Source organism: Bufo bufo, chromosome 5 (genome assembly GCF_905171765.1).
Source record: "Bufo bufo chromosome 5, aBufBuf1.1, whole genome shotgun sequence".
Taxonomy (NCBI): Eukaryota; Metazoa; Chordata; class Amphibia; order Anura; family Bufonidae; genus Bufo; species Bufo bufo.
Window position 1 is genome coordinate 166,535,765 of NC_053393.1, and position 20,473 is coordinate 166,556,237.

Sequence of the window (20,473 nt, forward strand, 5' to 3'; positions counted from 1 at the left end):
ACCCGAAGTCTCGCAAGACTTCGTGAAGTAATAACTTTGGCTCATCTGAGCCAATACATTCTAATACTCCGTACAGTATTCAAACTAAGTTTTATGCGAATCGACCTCGGATGTTTCATCTGAAGTCGATTCACTCATCCCTAATTATTATCTATAGAGCATCTTCATGTTCTAACAGCAGCTACACAAAACGTTAAAGGGGTTCTCCAGGCTTTTAATATTGCTGACCAATCCTAACCTACACAAAGGGTCCCTGTGGGCGACGGGTGCTATAGTATGGCATCTGCCGCAGTCGGGCGGACACATCTGACCCAGTGTCTACAAAGCCTAAGGGCTGATTCCCATGGTCCATGTGTCGGCCCTGGACCCTAACAGGCTGCATAGTAATGTTTTAGGGTGCAGCCAGCTCCTATCTGATGGTGGGTCTATTGTATCCCCCCATTGTTTATGGGGCTCAGGACAGATAAGCATCTCTATCATCAGAGCTTGATGGAAGACACAGCCATACAATGAGCCCTGGATACACACTGAACCAGCAAGGCATGCTGGGAGATTTCAGCTCTGAAGCCTGCAGAATTCGACCAGTACATGTGTGCATTGTAACCCGTACAGGGCCCTCGGTGTTTATAGCTCTGCAGCTGCCATGGCCCCGGAGTATCGGACAGCGTCAGCTGCAGCCCATCTACTGGGAACTCCCGCGAGAGCTGAGCGTCTGCTTCCATACAAGGACATGTCAGCCAATGTCTCGTGACGTCATCCCGGCTGGAATGCGTCCCACCCTTCCCTGTGGTCTGCACCAAAAGCTAAACCTGTCGCCGCCTCATTCTCCTGTTATCTGTCTCATAGGTACGTACATGCGCGTCCACCTACCTATCATAACGTGAATACAGGCTTTTAGTGGCAGAAGCGATATATTTGGTATGAAAGGGGCTCGTTTGACTACTGCACCCCCCCTCCCCTATTGCAGAGTGGTACGGTCCATCCGCTCCCTGCGCGAGTAATGCGGAAGTGACTGTCTGGAGGCGTGGTTGTGTGCGGGGTGTTGGTCGGAGGCTGAGAACGTCTGTAGTGAGTGCAGCTCCGGTCGTGTCCGTTCATCTCTCCTCAGTGTGCGGTAAGTAGTCACGTCCTATAGGAGTCCGGCGGGGTGGCTGTGTGGTGGGTGACGGTACAAAGGCTGACGGCGGCACTTACCGCCCTCTGCATATGGGGACACGTCTCTAGTGGGAGCTTCATATCAGCAGGTGTAGCAGAGCTGTGTTTGTCGTCTAACCCCACTAGTAAGGGGACCGTATAGGTAGGCCTGCAGGAATCCTGGGGACAAACTCAGCTCCACTACATCTGGATTTCTGTACTGTGCCCTGACAGCATGTTGAGAGTTGTAGTCCTACTCCTCTGGCGGTCTGCAAGATGATATGGGGGCACAGTGTCTACTTGACTAGGGGGGCTCCTGGGCACTGCTTCATGTTGGTGAGAGGTCCTCCTATCTACATGGCACACACACTACTGCGCTTCCTTCCTCTTCCTGCCTTTGCTGGGGGGAGGGGGGAGTCTACACAATATCATCAGGTGCCAGGCACAGTGCCAAGACCTCTGTTGGTGTTCTTGGAAGCTTTCGGAGACGGCGATGCCCCCAGACCCTATAACATGTTGAGAGAGTTAAGATTTCTGGAAATTCATCCAAACTGATTGCATATGTTCCTCCTGAGACGGTTGCACAATCTTGACTTGCAGACGTCTTGTCCACCTCATCGCTGAGGGTTTGGTGCCATTGCTGGTCTTGCCCTGTGTACACTCCTCGGGCCGGGTTCACAGACTTACAGACGTCTTGTCCATGGGTCTGGTGCCATTGCTGGTCCTGCCCTGTGTACACTCCTCGGGCCGGGTTCACATTTACAGACGTCTTGTCCATGGGTCTGGTGTCATTGCTGGACCTGCCCTGTGTACACTTATAGGGCCGGGTTCACACTTACAGACGTCTTGTCCATAGGTCTGGTGCCATTGCTGCTCCTGCCCTGTGTACACTCCTCGGGCCGGGTTCATACTTACACACGTCTTGTCCATAGGTCTGGTGCCATTGCTGGTCCTGCCCTGTGTACACTCCTCGGGCCGGGTTCACACTTACAGGCGTCTTGTCCATGGGTCTGGTGCCATTGCTGGACCTGCCCTGTGTACACTCCTCGGGTCGGGTTCATACTTACAGGCGTCTGGTGCCATTGCTGGTCCTGCCCTGTGTACACTTATAGGGCCGGGTTCATACATACACACGTCTTGTCCATGGGTCTGGTGACATTGCTGGTTCTGCCCTGTGTACACTTCTCGGGCCGGGTTCATACTTACACACGTCTTGTCCATGGGTCTGGTGCCATTGCTGGACCTGCCCTGTGTACACTCCTCGGGCTGGGTTCACAGACTTACAGGCGTCTTGTCCATGGGTCTGGTGCCATTGCTGGTCCTGCCCTGTGTACACTCCTCGGGCCGTGTTCACAGACTTACAGGCGTCTTGTACATGGGTCTGGTGCCATTGCTGGTCCTGCCCTGTGTACACTCCTCGGGCCGGGTTCACACTCACAGGCGTCTTGTCCATGGGTCCGGTGCCATTGCTGGACCTGCCCTGTGTACACTCCTCGGGTCGGGTTCATACTTACAGGCGTCTGGTGCCATTGCTGGTCCTGCCCTGTGTACACTCCTCGGGCCGGGTTCATACTTACACACGTCTTGTCCATGGGTCTGGTGCCATTGCTGGTCCTGCCCTGTGTACACTCCTCGGGCCGGGTTTACAGACTTACAGGCTGACACATTAGAAGGTGGGTGGACAATCTTTCGCAGACACGGCCATACACGTTCAGTGTATCCGGGCGATGGATCTTTCTGGGAAGGGTCTTTCAGAAATATTAAACATGGCCGACTTCTTTTCCGATGATAACGATCTGTCATTGGTCGATTAAAACAATTCTTCATTGTTAAAGGGGTTCTCCGGGCATTTCACCTAATCCGTAGTTGTTACTAACCTGTGGAAGAAAGATCTTTTAGACAGTACTTACCCGTCCCTGGCTCCGCCGGTGTTGCCGCTCTTCGGCCCTGGTCCTAACCAGATGTGGACACTTCTTGAGTGGAAGATCCTCCTTCATCAGGTTAGTTACGGCTACAGATTGGGTGAAATGCCTGGAGGCCCCCTTTAAATTTCAAGCGACACGTTCGTTTTGGTTAAGATCCTACTTTTTGATTAACTTTAGACTAATATGTGTGGCCGCCGTTGGGGTAATGCAGTGCCGGCGTAGTGTATGCGGTACAGGGGCGGGGTACTATATCTCCTTACCCATAGGCCACCTGCACTTTGCTTTTTTTTTTTTTATCTGCAACGCGTTAATTGCTTGTGTGACTTTTGGTGTCGATTTTACCCTTTTCAATGTATATGGGGGAAATCCGTATCAAATCCTCAACAGAAACACATTAGTTTGGGTGTAGAAATCCACGTAAAAAACCCAGCAGATTTTCTGCACGTTAGCCTGCAGGTAGCCTCGGACTGCCAGGACTGGATGCTGCGGTTTTCTTCAAGAAGCGCGTTTTAGACATTCTCCTTTAAAAAAGTGGCACGCTTTTCCCCGTTTTTTAAAAAACAAACCGAAATCTGCTTGTGTGACCATGCCCTTAAAGTGATTCTGTCACCAGAAATGCCTAAATTAAACTGGCTGACATCAGCGATGCGCTAATGTCAGCTGAAAATTTTTATATATTTTTTTGTTCATGGTAATGCAAACGGATCCATTCTGAACGGATACCATCGTTTGCATTATAGGTGCGGATCCGTCTGTGCAGATACCAGACGGATCCGCACCCAACGCAGGTGTGAAAGTAGCCTAAACCCGTTACTCCGGAAATGTAACTTTTATAATATGCAAATTAGCCGGGGGGGGGGGGGGGGTTGTTCCTGCTCCTAGAGGCTCCGTTCTCCCACCTCTGTCACCTTCCTCCAAGTCCTGATTGACCGGGCCAAACAGCGTTCGCATCCTCCTGCCGGCCCTGAGTGATTTGGTAAATCCTGTGCCGTTCAGTATTCGGCGCAGAGGCATAGTGAAGGAAGGAGGCTGCTGACTTCCTTACTGTGCATGCGCTGAATACTGAACGATGCAGGTGTGAGATTTAGCATGCACTGAGGGCCGGCAGGAGGATATGAACGCTGCGTGGCCCTGTCAATCAGGACTTGGTGGGAGAACAGAGCCTCTAGGAGCAGGAATAACCGCTAATGTCAGCCAGTTTAATTTTTTGGTATTTCTAGTGACAGAAACCCTTTAAAGGGGTGCTCCAACAGTATTCTATTTAGTAATGTCACTGAGCACAGCAAAGGATGATTGTCAGGCCTGGCATAATAGTAACACATTGGCGCAGGTTGCCATTTCTTTTTCTGCCATCACATTGCTGTAGCTGTGACTGCTGCAGTAGGAACCGATTAAAGGGGTTCTCTGGGTTGGGTCAAATTTAGAGCCTGCTGCGAAGTGGCCTTGTAAATCGCCTGTACATAATACTGCCTTTCTTCCTCCTGCGCTGCGCTTACGTGACTGGCGCCCCCCCCCCCCCAGACTTCAGCACATCCTGGGCCATGCCGCTCCGGATTCTTTCTCATGTCTCTTGGTCCACTGAAATACATGGGTGTCATCGCAGACAGAGCGAGGCCTGGGAATGATGGCAGCGCTAGGCATGCTGAGACCAGGCCGCACGGGGAGGAAGGAACAGAAACAAATGATTTGGGGGACAAATGAGGAATATTTGTGGTGAGTTGGGCAGGTAGAAAGAAATACAGTTTGTGCCTGGACAATCCCTTTAAGGCCAGTTTCGCATGTGTAAGGATGCAGGTTATCTCCACTAGTCTTGCCCGCTGTTGGGGGCATAGAACAATGTGTGTGCATGTGGGTTCATATACCCCCCCCCCCCCAAATACGGTAACACTTGCACTGGTAATTAGCGATATCACAAGGTAGTGTACCGCCATATTGATGGGGCATTTTAGCTGGACCCGGTCCCACACTGTATTAGGGCAAATTGCGGATTCGAAAAATATGGAGACCAGGTGTGTTAAACTTTTTGCGGAACGGAACATCCAGCCCTCTATAGAACTGTCCTATCCTTGTCTGTAAAACGGACCACAATAGAACATGCGCTATTTTTATTTTATTTTTTTTGCACGGCTGCGGAACGGACATATGGATGCGGACAACAAACGGGTGTGCTTTCCGCGTCTTTTGCCGGCCCATTGAAGAGAAATATGCAGATTGGGTGCAGACCAAAAATACGTTTGTGTGCATGAGCCCTGACAGCTTCTCACATTGTTTTACTGCCCAGTGCTGAATTGTGACAGAAAATGGGAGGCATAGCAAGTAGTGCGCCATATTACCACGTCATAGAGCGCTAATACTTCTGTGAAGAGTGACCATTTAAGCTGCGGCCATGTGGTGACTCCTCATCGGCTGAAATCCAGCCCTGTGCAGGTTGTACCGCCATAGATGGCCATGGGGCCGTACTGCACCTCTGTGCGTCTCCAGTCTCATGTTGAGGGTTGTATCTCACTGATTCATACAAAGCTTGAGAAGAGGTGGTTTGTAAGGGGCATCCGGTGCCATGCTGAGGCAGCATACAGCAGAATACAACCATCGGGACGCCATGTGCCGCCCTACTGCCTCTTCACAGAACCGCTGTGTGTGTGTTTGGAGCATTATACACGGTACAAGTTATGACAAGCTTGCCGCAATGTGAGATAGAAAGTGGTTGTAGCATTGTGGCTATGAAGTAGGTGTGACTAGTACGGTGGACTACATGGTGGTATATGTAACACCCTGCCCGCTGCCTGTACAGGAAAACAGAGAGCTGGGGCCCCGCAGCAGGAAATACGTGTCGGCTAGATGTGAACACTACAGGGTGGTGTGCTGTGATGTATTGGCAGGAGATCGCCACTAGAGGGCTCCCTGTAATTAAACCCTCCTTTTAGGGTGCATTCACACAACCGTGTGAATTTTGCGGACCACACATGGCCGGCGCTATATAGAGAATAGGACATGCTCTGTATTTTTTGCGGGGCCGCGGAACGGAACAACGGATGCAGACAGCACACAGTGTGCTGTCCGCATCTTTTGCAGCCCTGTTGAAATGAATGGGTCCGCACCCGTTCCGCAAAATTGTCGTGTGAATGCAACCGAGATCCTGGTTCTGTAGACACGGTGTAAATATACAGCAACGCCTGTGCATCATGGGGCATCCTGCTGGTCGGACGCCTGTGCATCATGGGGCATCCTGCTGGTCGGACGCCTGTGCATCATGGGGCATCCTGCTGGTCGGACGCCTGTGCATCATGGGGCATCCTGCTGGTCGGACGCCTGTGCATCATGGGGCATCCTGCTGGTCGGACGCCTGTGCATCATGGGGCATCCTGCTGGTCGGACGCCTGTGCAGAGAAGAATAAAACTATTTTTTTGTGTGTGTAAAACATTTGTAATAAACTTGCCACAACAATTAAAGGACTTTTCCAAGTGCATTAGAAATTTGGCCCATGATAACTAATGCATTAAAATGAGTATATACTTACTCCCCTCTTTCCCCTGCCCCGCCCAGTCTGTATGCAAGGCTATAGCGGTGATGTATACAGTACAAGACTGCTGAGGACAGTGATTAGCTGCAGTGGTCATGTGCGGTGTACCTGCTTGTCACCGCTGCAGCCTTGTATACAGACAGCTGGAGGACTGGATCGGTGGCGCAGAGAACAGCGCAGCAGAGAGGAGTATGTCATCCATTTACAGACTTTTCATTCTAAAGCATTGGGTGGCATGGGACAAATGTAAAATGAACTTGGACAACCTCGTTAAAGGGTTTGGTCGGGATTAGAAATACAGGCCTGCTTTCTGTCCGAAACTGCTCCTCTGACCATGGGTTGTGGATGGTGTTGCAACTCAGCTCTGTTAAAGTGAATGAGGCTGAACTGCAGTACCACACACAACCTGTGGACGACAGGGCTGCTGTTTTTGGAAGAAAGCATCCATTTTTGCAATGCTGCACAACCTGTTTAAGGTTCTGAGCAGAGATCTAAGGGGGCAGATGGTGACCCTGCTTGCAGCCCTTAGTTTCCTCTGGGTGTGCACGGCTTATAGCGTAGCTGGGCTGGCACTTCACCTTATAGGAAAGTGTAGAAGCTGGCAATAAACTGTGCTGCGAATGTATGCCACTACCCACCTATACGGTGGCATACATTGCAGCCTTTCATCAGGATACGCTCATGACCGAAAGGAAAAGAGCTGTGAGCAAGCCATCAGAATCTGATCAGTGGTGGTCTGACACCCAGGACCCCCGCTGATCAGCTGTTTGAGAAGGCGACGCTGCTCTCTGCTTTCCCCAGGCCAAGTGATGTCATGTGACCTAGGCCCAGCTCAGCCCCATTGAAGTGAGTGGGGCTGAGTGCTATACAATGTCCTGGGGGCGAAGGCCGCGACGGTATCTTCTAACAGTCCTGGGTGTCAGACCCCACCGATCAGATCCAGAGGATAGATAATATAACAGTCTCAGAAAAACCCATTTAAGGCTACTCGCGGTTTGGCTTTCCGTTTGCGAGATCCGTTCAGGGCTCTCACAAGCGGTCCAAAACGGATCCGTTTTGCCCTAATGCATTCTGAATGGAAAAGGATCCGCTCAGAATGCGTCAGTTTGCCTCCGTTCAGTCTCCATTCCGCCACAATAGAAAACGTATCCGTCCCCTGTTGACCTTCAATGGAGTTCATGGCGGATCCGTCTTGGCAATGTTACAGGTAAGGCTACTTTCACACTTGCATTCAAAGCGGATCCGTCTGATGTCTGCACAGACGGATCCTCTCCTATAATGCAGACGTTTGGATCCATTCAGAACAGATCTGTCTGCATTATAGTTTAGAAAAAATTATAAGTCTGAAAGTTGTTCAGACGGATCCGTCCAGACTTTACATTGAAAGTCAATGGGGACGGATCCGTTTGAAAATTGAGCCATATAGTGTCAACTTCAAACGGATACGTCCCCATTGATTTACATTGTAAGTCTGGACGGATCCGTTTGCCTCCGCACGGCCAGGCGGACATCCGAACGCTGCACGCTACCAGACTGATGCATTCTGAGCGGATCCGCATCCACTCAGAATGCATTGGTAGCTGGACAGATGCATTCGGGGCCGCTTGTGAGACCCTTCAAATGGAGCTCACAAGCGGAGCCCCGACGCTAGTGTGAAAGTAGCCTAATACAACCGGATCCAGTAAAAACGCTAGTGTGAAAGTAGCCTAAGGATTGATGATTGATCGTCCCTGTTCATTGCGCCCACCAGTTGCCCAACTAATGAATATACACTAGTATGGGAAGGATTTTGCTGCGTACCCAGGATGTGCTGCCAACAGATGTAAGCTGTTTGAGGCTGAATAATCGTACTAATGATCATTCATCCCCATACAGGATGGTGATCTGTTCCATCTGTATGTACTGAGTATTGGTCGGCGCTCGTTTAGGGCAGATTATTTTCCATATGTAAGAGCTGGACTGGATCCCAGATAATCCGACTGCCCGGAGAAGGTGGTCACAGGTATGCGTCTGGTGGAGTACTGGGCTTTCTGCCGGCTGTTCGGATCGGAGTTGCTTCAGTGATGACTCAAAAGTAATAAAGAAACATCAGAGTAATAAAGCTGATGTGGGAGCTCGCTGGGTACTGCCGACAGTAGTGTGCCCGCCGGAGGATCACCCAGTGCTGGACAGCTGCGGAGCACCTACACCCCACTATGATATCATCCCACAGATAAAGCTCGGCTGCGTTACATGGCAGGAATGTGACCTTTTAGAGGCAGATTACCGGGGCATGACAAAGGCTATATGAAGACCTCCTCCGTGGCTGGCTGTGATCGTCTGTGGAGAGGGCTCAGGTAAAGTGGTCTCTCCATCAGCTGTACTGTGTAGAGCGGTCTCTTAGGGTAGTAGACGGGCATGCTGGGTGTGATCGTCTGTGGAGAGGGCTCAGGTAAAGTGGTCTCTGTACATCAGCTGTACTGTGTAGAGCGGTCTCTTAGGGTAGTAGACGGGCATGCTGGGTGTGATCGTCTGTGGAGAGGGCTCAGGTAAAGTGGTCTCTCCATCAGCTGTACTGTGTAGAGCGGTCTCTTAGGGTAGTAGACGGGCATGCTGGGTGTGATCGTCTGTGGAGAGGGCTCAGGTAAAGTGGTCTCTCCATCAGCTGTACTGTGTAGAGCGTTCTCTCGGGGTAGTAGACGGGCATGCTGGGTGTGATCGTCTGTGGAGAGGGCTCAGGTAAAGTGGTCTCTCCATCAGCTGTACTGTGTAGAGCGGTCTCTTAGGGTAGTAGACGGGCATGCTGGGTGTGATCGTCTGTGGAGAGGGCTCAGGTAAAGTGGTCTCTACATCAGCTGTACTGTGTAGAGCGTTCTCTTAGGGTAGTAGACGGGCATGCTGGGTGTGATTGTCTGTATGGGGAGTCTTCCTCAGCTTTTTGTCTGCTTCACTTGTAGGTACTCCCAGCAATGGATGTGGGTTCTCTTGTATTACTGGGCAAGTTATCCATTGTAGTGGTATGACTGTGCATGATTCTATCCTCCCTGTAGTCTCTGCACTTGGAGAGTTTTGATTACGGAGCCAGATTACCGTAGGTTAACATGATTTTTCTAGTTTGTTATAGACAGTACATTACTGTGTTACCAGTCTACACGGTGTCTAAAATCCCTGCGCTCTGCGTGTGATTGGCCGGGGCTGCGCTTTGGCTTTCTGTCGCACTTTCCATGTCCACCCGCCTGCTCCTGCTTTGGAGTACAGCTGGAGCTCAATAGTTAAAATCAATTAAAAGTTTAGGTGTAGCTCCAGCCTGAGTGGTATCCGCTGTCACAACTTGGGAGCGGATCCTTAAAGGGGTGGTGCTGCAAAAAAATGTTTTACTTTTTCAAACCAGCTGTTAGGGCTTATGCACACAAACTTATTTTTTTTGTCCGCATCCGATCCGCACCCATTCACTTCAGTGGGGCCGCAAAAGATGCAGAGAGCACACAGTGTGCTGTTCCGCATCCGTATATCCGTTCTGTGTCATTCTCAAAAATATAGAACATATGGACAAGGATAGGTCTGTTCTATATGGGGCTGGACATTCAGTTCTGCAAAATGCAGAAGGCACGCGGCCAGTATCCATGTTTTGCGGATCCGCAAAGCAGGCAATGGTCGTGTGCATGAGTCCTTACAGGGAGAGATCTGCAGCAGAAAGGACACGCCCAGCCTGAAGAGAATCTAGCAGAAGAATTGGAGCACTGGATGAGGAGATCTCTGGATCCATGTGAGGTACAGGGCTGGTCCTAGCCTTGTTAGAAAGGTATTGCAATGTACTATATGATGTCTGAGTATCAATAATGGCATAGCCCCTTTTAATGTTATGGCTGATTAATGTATACCAATGTTGATGGCTTCTCACATACTTTGTAAGGCCGGATGTGGATGGCAACATGGACGGATGTTGACCTCCAGATGGGTCTGTTTTTTTTTTTCCGTTTTCTGGACCTATTCACTTGAATGAGTCTTAGACTGAAAATGAAGAAGACCGGCGCCTGGTAGGAGTGGGAATTGCAATGGGTCTGTGCGCTGTGCTGGTGAGGAGGAAGGAAAGCACTGGTCTGAATCCGGTCTCAGCATCCAGACTGATGTGATCTGTAATCTGTGGTAACCACGCCGTACAAACACTCTGCTTGCTGGCTACATCTACCAGTCAGACGCAGCAGTGTCTAGACCGGGAATAGGTATGTACTGCTGTTCACTGCAGCCTCATTCACACGTTTGTGATTGTGACTAGTGTTTTCAGGTTCGGCGTACAAGGTTCGGGTTATCTTAAGAATTCCGTTATGGATTTGTGTACATTAATTATGGTCCGTGGTAGCGAATCCATAATGGAGGTCTTAGATAGCCCGAACCTTTGTATGCCGAACTTGAAAACACAAGTTCACTCATCCCTAAGGGTCCATTCACACATCTGTATGTGTTTTTTGCGGATCCGCAAAACACGGACACTGTCAATATGCTTTCCGCATTTTGCGGACCGCACATCGCCGGCACTATAATAGAAAATGCCTAATCTTGTCCTCAATTGCAGACAAGAATAGGACATGTTCTATTTTTTTTTTTCGGGTACGGAATTGCGGGTCCACATTTCTGGATCCGGAATGAATGGGTCCGCAATTCCGTTCCGCAAAATGCGGAACAGAATTGCAGAGGTGTGAATGGAGCCTTATTGTGAGCCAAAACCAGGAGTGGAGCCTCCACAGAGAAGTTATAAGGGAAAGATCTGCACCTGCTCTGTGTTTAGAGCCGCACCTGGTTTTGGCTCAGAATCACTGATGGAAATCACTGACCGAACACTGACGTGTGAATGAGACGTAAGGGTGCAGCTATGTGTGTCGTGGGAGATTTAATGTAGTGATTGTGCAATGCGACAATTGCAGAAAATCCAGACCTAAGGGCCCATTTATCAAGCTCACCTGTTTTTGGCCATAAGATTAGACGGACGTATTTCATTCGTCTCTCGTTCTTTTGCCTAGTATATAATAAAAGTTGCACCGCCGTTGATGAATTAGATTCGGCGTATTATTATTAGTCTGACCTCTTGTGGTTGTTTTTCCGTATGACAGGTTCATGTTCACTTAGACTGGTCTAATTTATTTGCGCTTCGCTGCTCAAAACGGATGAAGAAAAGTATGCCTGGAGTGGAGTAGAAATTAGACCGGTTTTGTGACAAATTCAGGCGCAAAAGAAGCGCACTTACATAAATAGGTCAGAAAAAAGTTAAACTTCTGAGTTGGGCTACTTTCACACCTGCGTTAGGTGCGGATCCATCTGGTATCTGCACAGACGGATCCGCACCGATAATGCAAACGCTGGTATCCGTTCAGAACGGATCCGTTTGCATTACCGTGAACAAAAAAAAAAACTTTTTTTTCATGATAATGCGAACTGATTTCTTTTGATTTACACTGAAAGTCGATGGGAGGCGGATCCGTTTTCATTTGCACCATATTGTGTCAGTGAAAACGGATTCGTCCCCATTGACTTACATTGTAAGTCAGGACGGATCCGTTTGGCGCCGCACCGCCAGGCGGACATCAAAACGCTACAAGCAGCGCGGAATGGAGGCTGAACGGAGGCAAACTGATGCTTTCTGAGCGGATCCTTATCCATTCAGAATGCATTGGGGCTGAACTGATCCGTTTTGGACCGCTTGTGAGAGCCCTGAAATGGATCTCACAAGCGGACCCAGAAACGCCAGTGTGAAAGTAGCCTTAGTCCAAAAAATCTAAATAGACAAATGAGGCGCAATTTCAGTGGTAAATGCAGCTGAAAAAATAACTAAGGGCTCATGCACATGAACGTATTTTCTTTCCCTGTCCGTTCCATAAATTTTTTTTGTTTGCAGACCGTATGCAGAACCATTCATTTCAATGGGTCCGCAAAAAAAAAGGAAATTACTCAGTGTGCATTCCGTTTCCTTGTGTCCGTTCCGCAAAAAAATAGAGCATGTCCTATTGTCCGCATTACGGACAAGGATAGGACTTTTCTATTAGGGGCTAGCTGTTCCGTTCCGCAAAATATGGAATGCACACGGACGTCATACACATTTTGTGGATCGCAGACTACATAGTCGTGTGCATGAGCCCTAAAGCAGCATTTTTAGACTAAAAACAAGTGCAAACAGTTTAGTAAATGTGCCCCATAGGCGTTAATGTAAGTCACACGACACGCCTGTGTTTTCACAGCTCTAAAATTGTCACACATATATTTGTGTCCTGTAGCCCTACCCTAAGGGCTGTTTCACACGAGCGGATGCCGTGCGTGGCATCCGCTCCGTGAAAGAGTGCCAAGACCCGATGCAGACTGCAGAGGCACGGAGCATTAACATGACTGATAATGCTCCGTGCCTCTCTGTGATCTCTTTACTATGAAATCACAGTGAGATAAAGTTGTCACCGTGATTTCATAGTAAAGAGATCACAGAGAGGCACGGAGCATTATCAGTCATGTTAATGCTCCGTGCCTCTGCAGTCTGCATCGGGTCTTGGCACTCTTTCACGGAGCGGATGCCACGCACGTCCCACGCATCCGCTCCTGTGAAACAGCCCTAAGAGTTCTTATTCACTGCAGCAAGCAGTTATCTTGAAAATAGCAAGGAATTGAAACCCAAAGAGGTCATTTATCAAAGCTCAGCTTTTTACACCAGTCTTTGATAACCCTTGCACTGCCAGAGGAAGCGCCTAATTTATGACGAGGCACAGGACTTGTCACAAATTAGGCAGACCTCTGGCAGTGCCCCTGGCCGGTGTAGTTATCACCGTTTCTAGGTGTTTATTTTAGTAAATTTGCTAGGGTCGATGTCCCGACCCCCAGGATGGTATAGAAACAAAATATTGCTGCATGAAAAAAATCGTAAAAAGGGGCCTTGCTACATTTGTTTATGCCAAGAATTTAGTAATTGACCCCCCAAAGTATATGAGAAAACGGCAGAAACCTGGTAAGGCTACTTTCACACTTGCAGCAGAGTGATTCGGCAAGCAGTTCCCTCGCCGGCAATCTGCATGCAAACGGACAGCATTTGTAGACTCATCCGGATGCGGATCAGTCTCACAAATGTATTGCAAGAACGGATCCGTTTCTATATTTATTTTATTTTTCACATTGCATGCTGAAGACATCCTGATGCTTCCTGAACGGATTGCTCTCCATTCAGAATGCATGGGGATAAAACTGATCAGTTCTTTTCCGGTATAGAGCCCCTAAGATGGAACTCTGTGCCGGAAAAAAAAAAAAAAACGCTAGTGTGAAAGTACCCTGTGCCGTATCACCTCACCTTGTAGGAAATGGCGCAGTAGCTGGACTGAGATCTGATGGTGTTGGGGCGGCACCTCTGGAGGGCCGAGCTTTCTTTATTTACGGATGGATCTGATTGAACTATTGTGTCTATGAAAACACTAAAATATTCAATTTCATGACCTTTTGAAGCACCGGCAGATGTTTTAGGCCATCAGGGATGGATCCAATACTGTAGATTGTAGGACTAGGTCCACTCCATTTTGCAGGTTTTAGTGGCCTGGCAACGAGAACTCGATAAACGTCAGAAGTTACAAATTCCTAGGTGCATTTCTTTGGCGCTGTACCTTGTCAGACTGTTAATAAGCGATGCACAAATTCATCATTGTGTTTTTTTTCTTTCAGACTAACCCCACCGCCAAGATGTCAAGCAAAAGAGCAAAGACAAAAACCACCAAGAAGCGCCCCCAGCGCGCAACATCCAATGTATTTGCTATGTTTGACCAGTCCCAAATCCAGGAATTTAAGGAAGCCTTCAATATGATCGATCAGAATCGGGATGGTTTTATTGATAAGGAGGATTTGCACGATATGCTCGCTTCCCTTGGTGAGTAAAGTAATTCTGGAATAACAATGTGATCATTGCTTCCCCCAATATGGTAGAGATCGATTGTCAGGCAATGGTTTGGAGGAAATGAATTCATTTATCACATTCTGCATTGACCTATCCATTAGGCCTCATGCACACGACTGTTATTCTTTGCTGCTCGGATGCGGACCAATTCACTTCAATGGGGCCGTAAAAGATGCGAACAGCACTCTGTGTGCTGTCCGCATCCGTTGCTCCGTTCCGTAGCCCCGCAAAAAAAAAAAATATATATATATACCCTGTCCTATTCTTGTCCGTTTTGCGGACAAGATTGAATGAATACAAAGAAAAAGGAGAAAAGGGCAAAACGGGAAAAATCAGCGCATATGTAAACTCGGGGTGTGTATGTATACATATAATTCTGTGCTAAATTCATTCTAGCCAAATTAATCTAGTTCATCTATATCAAACCAGTGGGGTCCAACCCCCCGCACCCCCACCGATCAGCTGTTTGAAGAGAAGGCAGCCTTGTACGAACGCTCGTTCTCCTCACTGCTTGCCGTTGACATTGCAGCGGTGAGCAGTGTAATTACAGCTCCTCCGTCCCATTCACTTCTATGGGATGACTCCCACCTATTCAAGTGAATAGAGATGGCAAAGCTGAAATTACACCTGCTCGCCACTGCAATGTCGATCTGATATTGATGACCTACCTACAATGTGATCATTGCCTCCCCCGATATGGCACTGAGTAAATTGTGACAGTGCCTCCAATGGCACCTGTAACCTATATTCTGGTGAAAGGCAGGGTTGGCATTTATATCAGAAGGGCTCCTACTTTATAAAAGAAGAAATTCCAGTAATTAAGGGACACAGACATAGGCCTCATGCACACGTTGTGGTCCCCAATGCACGGGCAACGTCCGTGCGGCGGCCAGGACGGATCGAGACCCATTCAACTTGAATGGGTACATGATCGCACCACAAAGAAATGGAACATGTACTATTTTTTGCGGTACGGAGGCATAGACAGAAACACCACGGAAGCACTCTGTAGTGCTTCCGTGGGTTTCCATGCCTCTGTTCTGCACTGTAGCTCCGGATTGTGGACCCATTCAAGTTTACGGGCCGCAATACGGCTGAGTAATGGCAGTGTGCACTAGGCCATAGTGGGCATCACGCAAAAAATCAGCCACGGAATTGAGATGCAGCAGATTTAAAACTCGAACCGCATGGCAGTTCAGTGTTTTTGTTTAACCCCCCTTCCCCGTTATGTGTGGATTTGATTTGGTTAAAATCTCATCCATTTTGCTACTGTAATAGGTTGCAGATTTTCCAACACAAATCCGGAGAAAAAATCTGCAGCATATCCACTGTGTGAACATACCCTAAGGCCCCTTTCACACAAGCGAGTTTTCCGCATGGGTGCAATGCGTGACGTGAATGCATGGCACCCGCACTAATCTTGACCCATTCATTTCAATGAGTCTGTGTACATGAGCGCTGGTTTTCACGCAACGCAGGCCCCAAAGAAGTGAATGGAGCTGCGTTTTTCACAGATGGTTGCTAAGAGATGTTTGTATACCTTCAGTTTTTTTTATCACATGCGCGAAAAACGCATTAAATCGCATTGCACCCGCGCGATAAAAACTGAACGCGATTGCAGGCAAAACTGAATGCACTTGCTTGCGAAATGGCGCATTTTTTACTGAACGCATCCGGACCTATTCCGCTCACTCTTGTCTGCAAGGGGCCTAACCGTTTTCAGCTACTTACACAGATATGGATAACTGAGACATCAATGGCTATAAATAATTATTTTTGTTTTTAGTTTAGTGCCTCTACAAGGTTTCAGTCAAGAGGATTTTTTTTATGTGGTATCCTCTAATAGCAGATAGGGCTAGTGGCAGTTGAAGACTGGAGCTCGGCATGTGCGACCACCTCAGTAAGGTGGCCCGAGAAATATGAAATAGACAAACAGCAGGTGGCGCTATACAGGTGCACTTTGAGTAACTCTGTGCCTCTACTAATTTTTTTTAATTACATACAGTTACAAAAGTATTCAGATCCAGATGCTGCTTTCAGAGATGTAGAATATTTTTGTGTGACAACCCACAAGGCAGCCCCCCTGAGGCTAGCATGGGAGCATCTCATTCTCCGATGCGCTCCCTTGCCCTGCGCTAAATTGCGCAGGGCATGGGTTCTTTTGTTTTCAATAACACACTGCCGGGCAGTAACTTCCCCCCGGCAGTGTGTTCGGTGACGTCACCGGCTCTGAGGGGCGGGCTTTAGCTCTGCCCTAGCCGTTTTACTGGCTATGGCAGAGCTAAATCCCGCCCATCAGTGCCGTCACCGGGGTTCCTGGCAGCCCCATGGAGAGCCCCGGTACGTCACCGGATCTCAAAAAAATGCCTTTGCCCTGCACAATTTAGCAAAGAGGAGCATCGGAGCATTAACTGCTCCGATGATCATGTCAGGAGGGCTGCCTGGGTGAAAATGGAGGGATGTCCGGGTTCAGCTCTGAACCCGGACAACCCCTTTAACTATCTAACAGGAAAATGCATATTCAACGTTTCACATTCAGTGCTTGCATGAGGGAGGAATGAAATTTGGCCCTCATTTCTATCCCTTAGAAGACACTAATTGTGTTGGGTTAAACAGACCCATTAATGCTTTTAGTTTTTGTTAAATCAGATATTGTCCAGTGCCTTGATCAGAACAAGCAGTGAATGCTGGGAGATTTTAGCTCTGAAGCCTGCAGAATAGTGAATGCAGCTCTGGGTGATATTACAGGCTGTATATGTAATATGTCTACACACTAAGGCTCGGTCTGTGGTCCATCTATGGTGGAGGTTCTGTTAGGAGGCTTCAGCACAGATTCCAGCAAAACTGCCGGACAAAATACCACTGAATGCAGCAGAATGACAGAAACCCGAAATCCATTGTGCACTTGCACTGTTGGTGTTTATCATGTGCAGGATCCAGCACAGATGTGAAACTAGCCTTAAAGGATTGTCCCATTACAACAACTTATCCCCTATCCGTGGAGGGGGAGAATAAGTGTCCGATTGGCGGGGGGCTGATTTGCTGGGGCCTCCACTGATCACAAGACGGGACTGTGTGATCTCACATTTGAATGGAGTGACGGACATGCATGTCCGCCGTTTCATTCAGCACTATGCAACTGCTGGATATGGCTGATTACAAGCGCTTGGCTGTCTCCAGCAGGCCCATAGAGTTGAATGAAGAGGCACTGAGCATGTGTGACCACTGGTCCATTCACATGGAGGAACATAGGCCCTTGTTAACATGAGCAGCAGGGGCTCAACCGATCAGACACTTTCCCCCTATTCTGTGGCTAGGGACTAAGCGGTTGTAATGGGATAACACCTTTTAATCCATAGATTGAATAATAATCAATACTCCTTTTCTGGAAAATTTAAAAAAAAAAAACTACTTTTTTTTTCTTTTTCTTTTTCTTTCCCCCCTTCAGGTAAGAACCCTACAGAAGAATATTTGGAAGCGATGATGAATGAAGCACCCGGACCCATTAACTTCACCATGTTTCTTACCATGTTTGGAGAGAAGCTGAATGGTACAGATCCAGAGGATGTGATCAGAAACGCGTTTGCGTGCTTTGATGAAGATGGTATTGGTAGGTAAACTGTTCTGAGGGGGCAGAAAACTGAATAGTGAATTGTGAAACGCTGATGGCAGGTTGTGGTCCGTGCACAGTAAAATAAGAGGGTGAAGAAATACCTTTTAATACATGGATTATTAGCGGATGTACTCCACATGAGAACTGGAGGAAGGGGCAGGCAGTGCATTTTATGTGCAATGATGGGGCCTGGCCCCTTCACATAGGAAGATAACCTGCCTGTGACTAGTGGTGAACACAGGTGAAGCGAGTCGATCGCCACTCGCCTATTTCCATTTATTGACGGCACATGAGGCGATGCGCTGCCAATAACATGAGGTCCAATCAACCACAAACGAGCAATTGATGAATTGTCGTTCTATCACTGGACATTTTTACAAAGGGCAATGTTTGTGATCAAGTGATTATCGCCCCATATAATAGGGTACCTCACTGTGGAGCAACAGGAAATCCCAGTAAGGTAACTGCTTGGATTTCCTGTTTTAAAAGGGAATTCCCTATCCACCTCTGGGACCGACGCCTATCTTTAGAATGGGGGTCCGGCAACCCCTATCTTGCACGGTGAGGCGGTTGCTGATCACCATATGTTTTTGAAGTGTTGGAGGAAACCCATGCAGTCATGTGGAGAATGTTAGCTGCATGCAGGTGTTTTTGGTTAGATTCTAACCCAATACCAAAGTGCTGCAAGGCAACAGTGCTAAGCATTGTGCTGTCCATAGATATATCTATAAAACTCCATGTCCCTAGGTGATGCTCAGAGCTCACCTTCTCCCCCTCCCTGTACAATGAATGACCTTTGCACAGGTCAGAGAGCATACCTAGAAGACTCTACCATGAAAGTCAGCGAGTTCCCTCCTGCCTGCTGTCTCTATGGCCCATTTGGCTGCTGTAAAGCATATATGTGGAATACAGTTAACAAGTATGGCTGCCTACATCATCATGTACAGAAAGCGAAATAAAAAAAATCTGCAAAAAAGTGTCACTGTCTGGTTTTAATTAGTAAAAAACAAATAGGTGATGCATTCCCTTTGAGATACAATTAAAGATAGTCGTGTTGGGGGGTGGGGTCTTAAAGGCGTTGTTCACCTTTTTATTAAGTGATGGCCTATACCTAGGATAAGCGATTACTAGCTGATAGCCTGGGGTCCGAAATCCCACATTGGCAGGGGCGCGTAGTGTCGGACCCCTGCCAATCAGCTAGTGATGGCCTATTTAGAAGATTGTCCCCCTTTTTTATTTGGAAAGTTGTCATTTTTGATCATTTTGTTCTCTCTGCCCGCAGGTCATATACCAGAAGAATATCTAAGAGAGCTGCTGACCACAATGGGAGACAGATTCACAGACGAGGAGGTGGACGAGCTGTTCAGAGAAGCACCGATTGACAAGAAGGGCAATTTCAATTACATTGAGTTTACACGCATCCTGAAACACGGCGCTAAGGACAAGGATGATTAAGTCTTTGCCTTGGTCTCCACTGTAGCTTTCTGCTCTGAGTTCCTTCTCCTGGTAGATCTGTGCATGCATATAGCTCTGTAAACCTTCTTTGTGTATTTATGGATTTATTCCAAGCCAGTATGGCGTACGCACATCTATAAGCAAACTGGAAACCGAAGATGTAATTGTAACATTTTACTAGGAAGTATAAAGAATTGCTGCACAGCAGACCAAATGATTCTGTTTTTCGACTCAAGCTGGATTTTTTGCAATTTTTGTAAAAAAAAGAAAAAAAAATTTAAAATGAAAATAAAGAACTGTCTATCAAATTGTATCTTGGTGTGGTCTGGCAGAGTGGAAACAAATGATGCTCCAAGTGGCTGGTTGAAGTGAAAATGTCACTGTACCTCTTCACTTCCAATATGCTAAATCTCTACGACTTGTTTCACCTGCTAAAGGTCACACAATCTATCTGGCAGCTGCCGCCACTGCACATTGTTCTTTCATCTTCTGGATATTCTATTTCTCAGACTCGCACACTTTTAAGTATTGAGGAAGATGCACAAGGGTGCCTCATTGGGGTTTAGCAAGGAGAGTACACCATCAGCATGTTTAAAGGTCAAACAGATACACTTTTATTTTCAGATCAGTTGCAATATTTCAACCTTTTTATAAAATAAAAGTGTTTTTATCAGACTGTGTCAGAGTGGTGTTTGTCTCTCTCGTAGAAATGCGTCCTGATATTAAAGGGGTTTTCTGAGATTTTGATACTAATGACCTATCCTCAGGATAGGTCGTCAGTACCTGATTGGTGGGGGTCTGACATCCAGGCTGTTTGAGAAGGCACGGGCGTTCCTGTGAGCGCCACAGCGTTCTCCGTGCTCACTAAGCACAGCGCCATACATTGTATAGCGGTTGTGCATAGTATCGTGCTCGGCCCTTTTGAAGCACAGCC

At 47.9% G+C, this 20,473-nt stretch overlaps 1 protein-coding gene across 1 annotated transcript; it reads left to right on the forward strand.

Annotated features, from left to right (window-relative positions):
- The first annotated feature begins 961 nt into the window (after positions 1-961).
- On the forward strand, positions 962-19,843 carry LOC121002856 (myosin regulatory light chain RLC-A). The gene is made up of 4 exons (XM_040434464.1): positions 962-1,114; positions 14,243-14,444; positions 17,920-18,081; positions 19,367-19,843. The coding sequence occupies exons 2-4, from the start codon at positions 14,261-14,263 to the stop codon at positions 19,537-19,539; spliced, it is 519 nt and encodes a 172-aa protein (XP_040290398.1). The 5' UTR covers positions 962-1,114; positions 14,243-14,260; the 3' UTR covers positions 19,540-19,843.
- Positions 19,844-20,473: the final 630 nt, after the last annotated feature.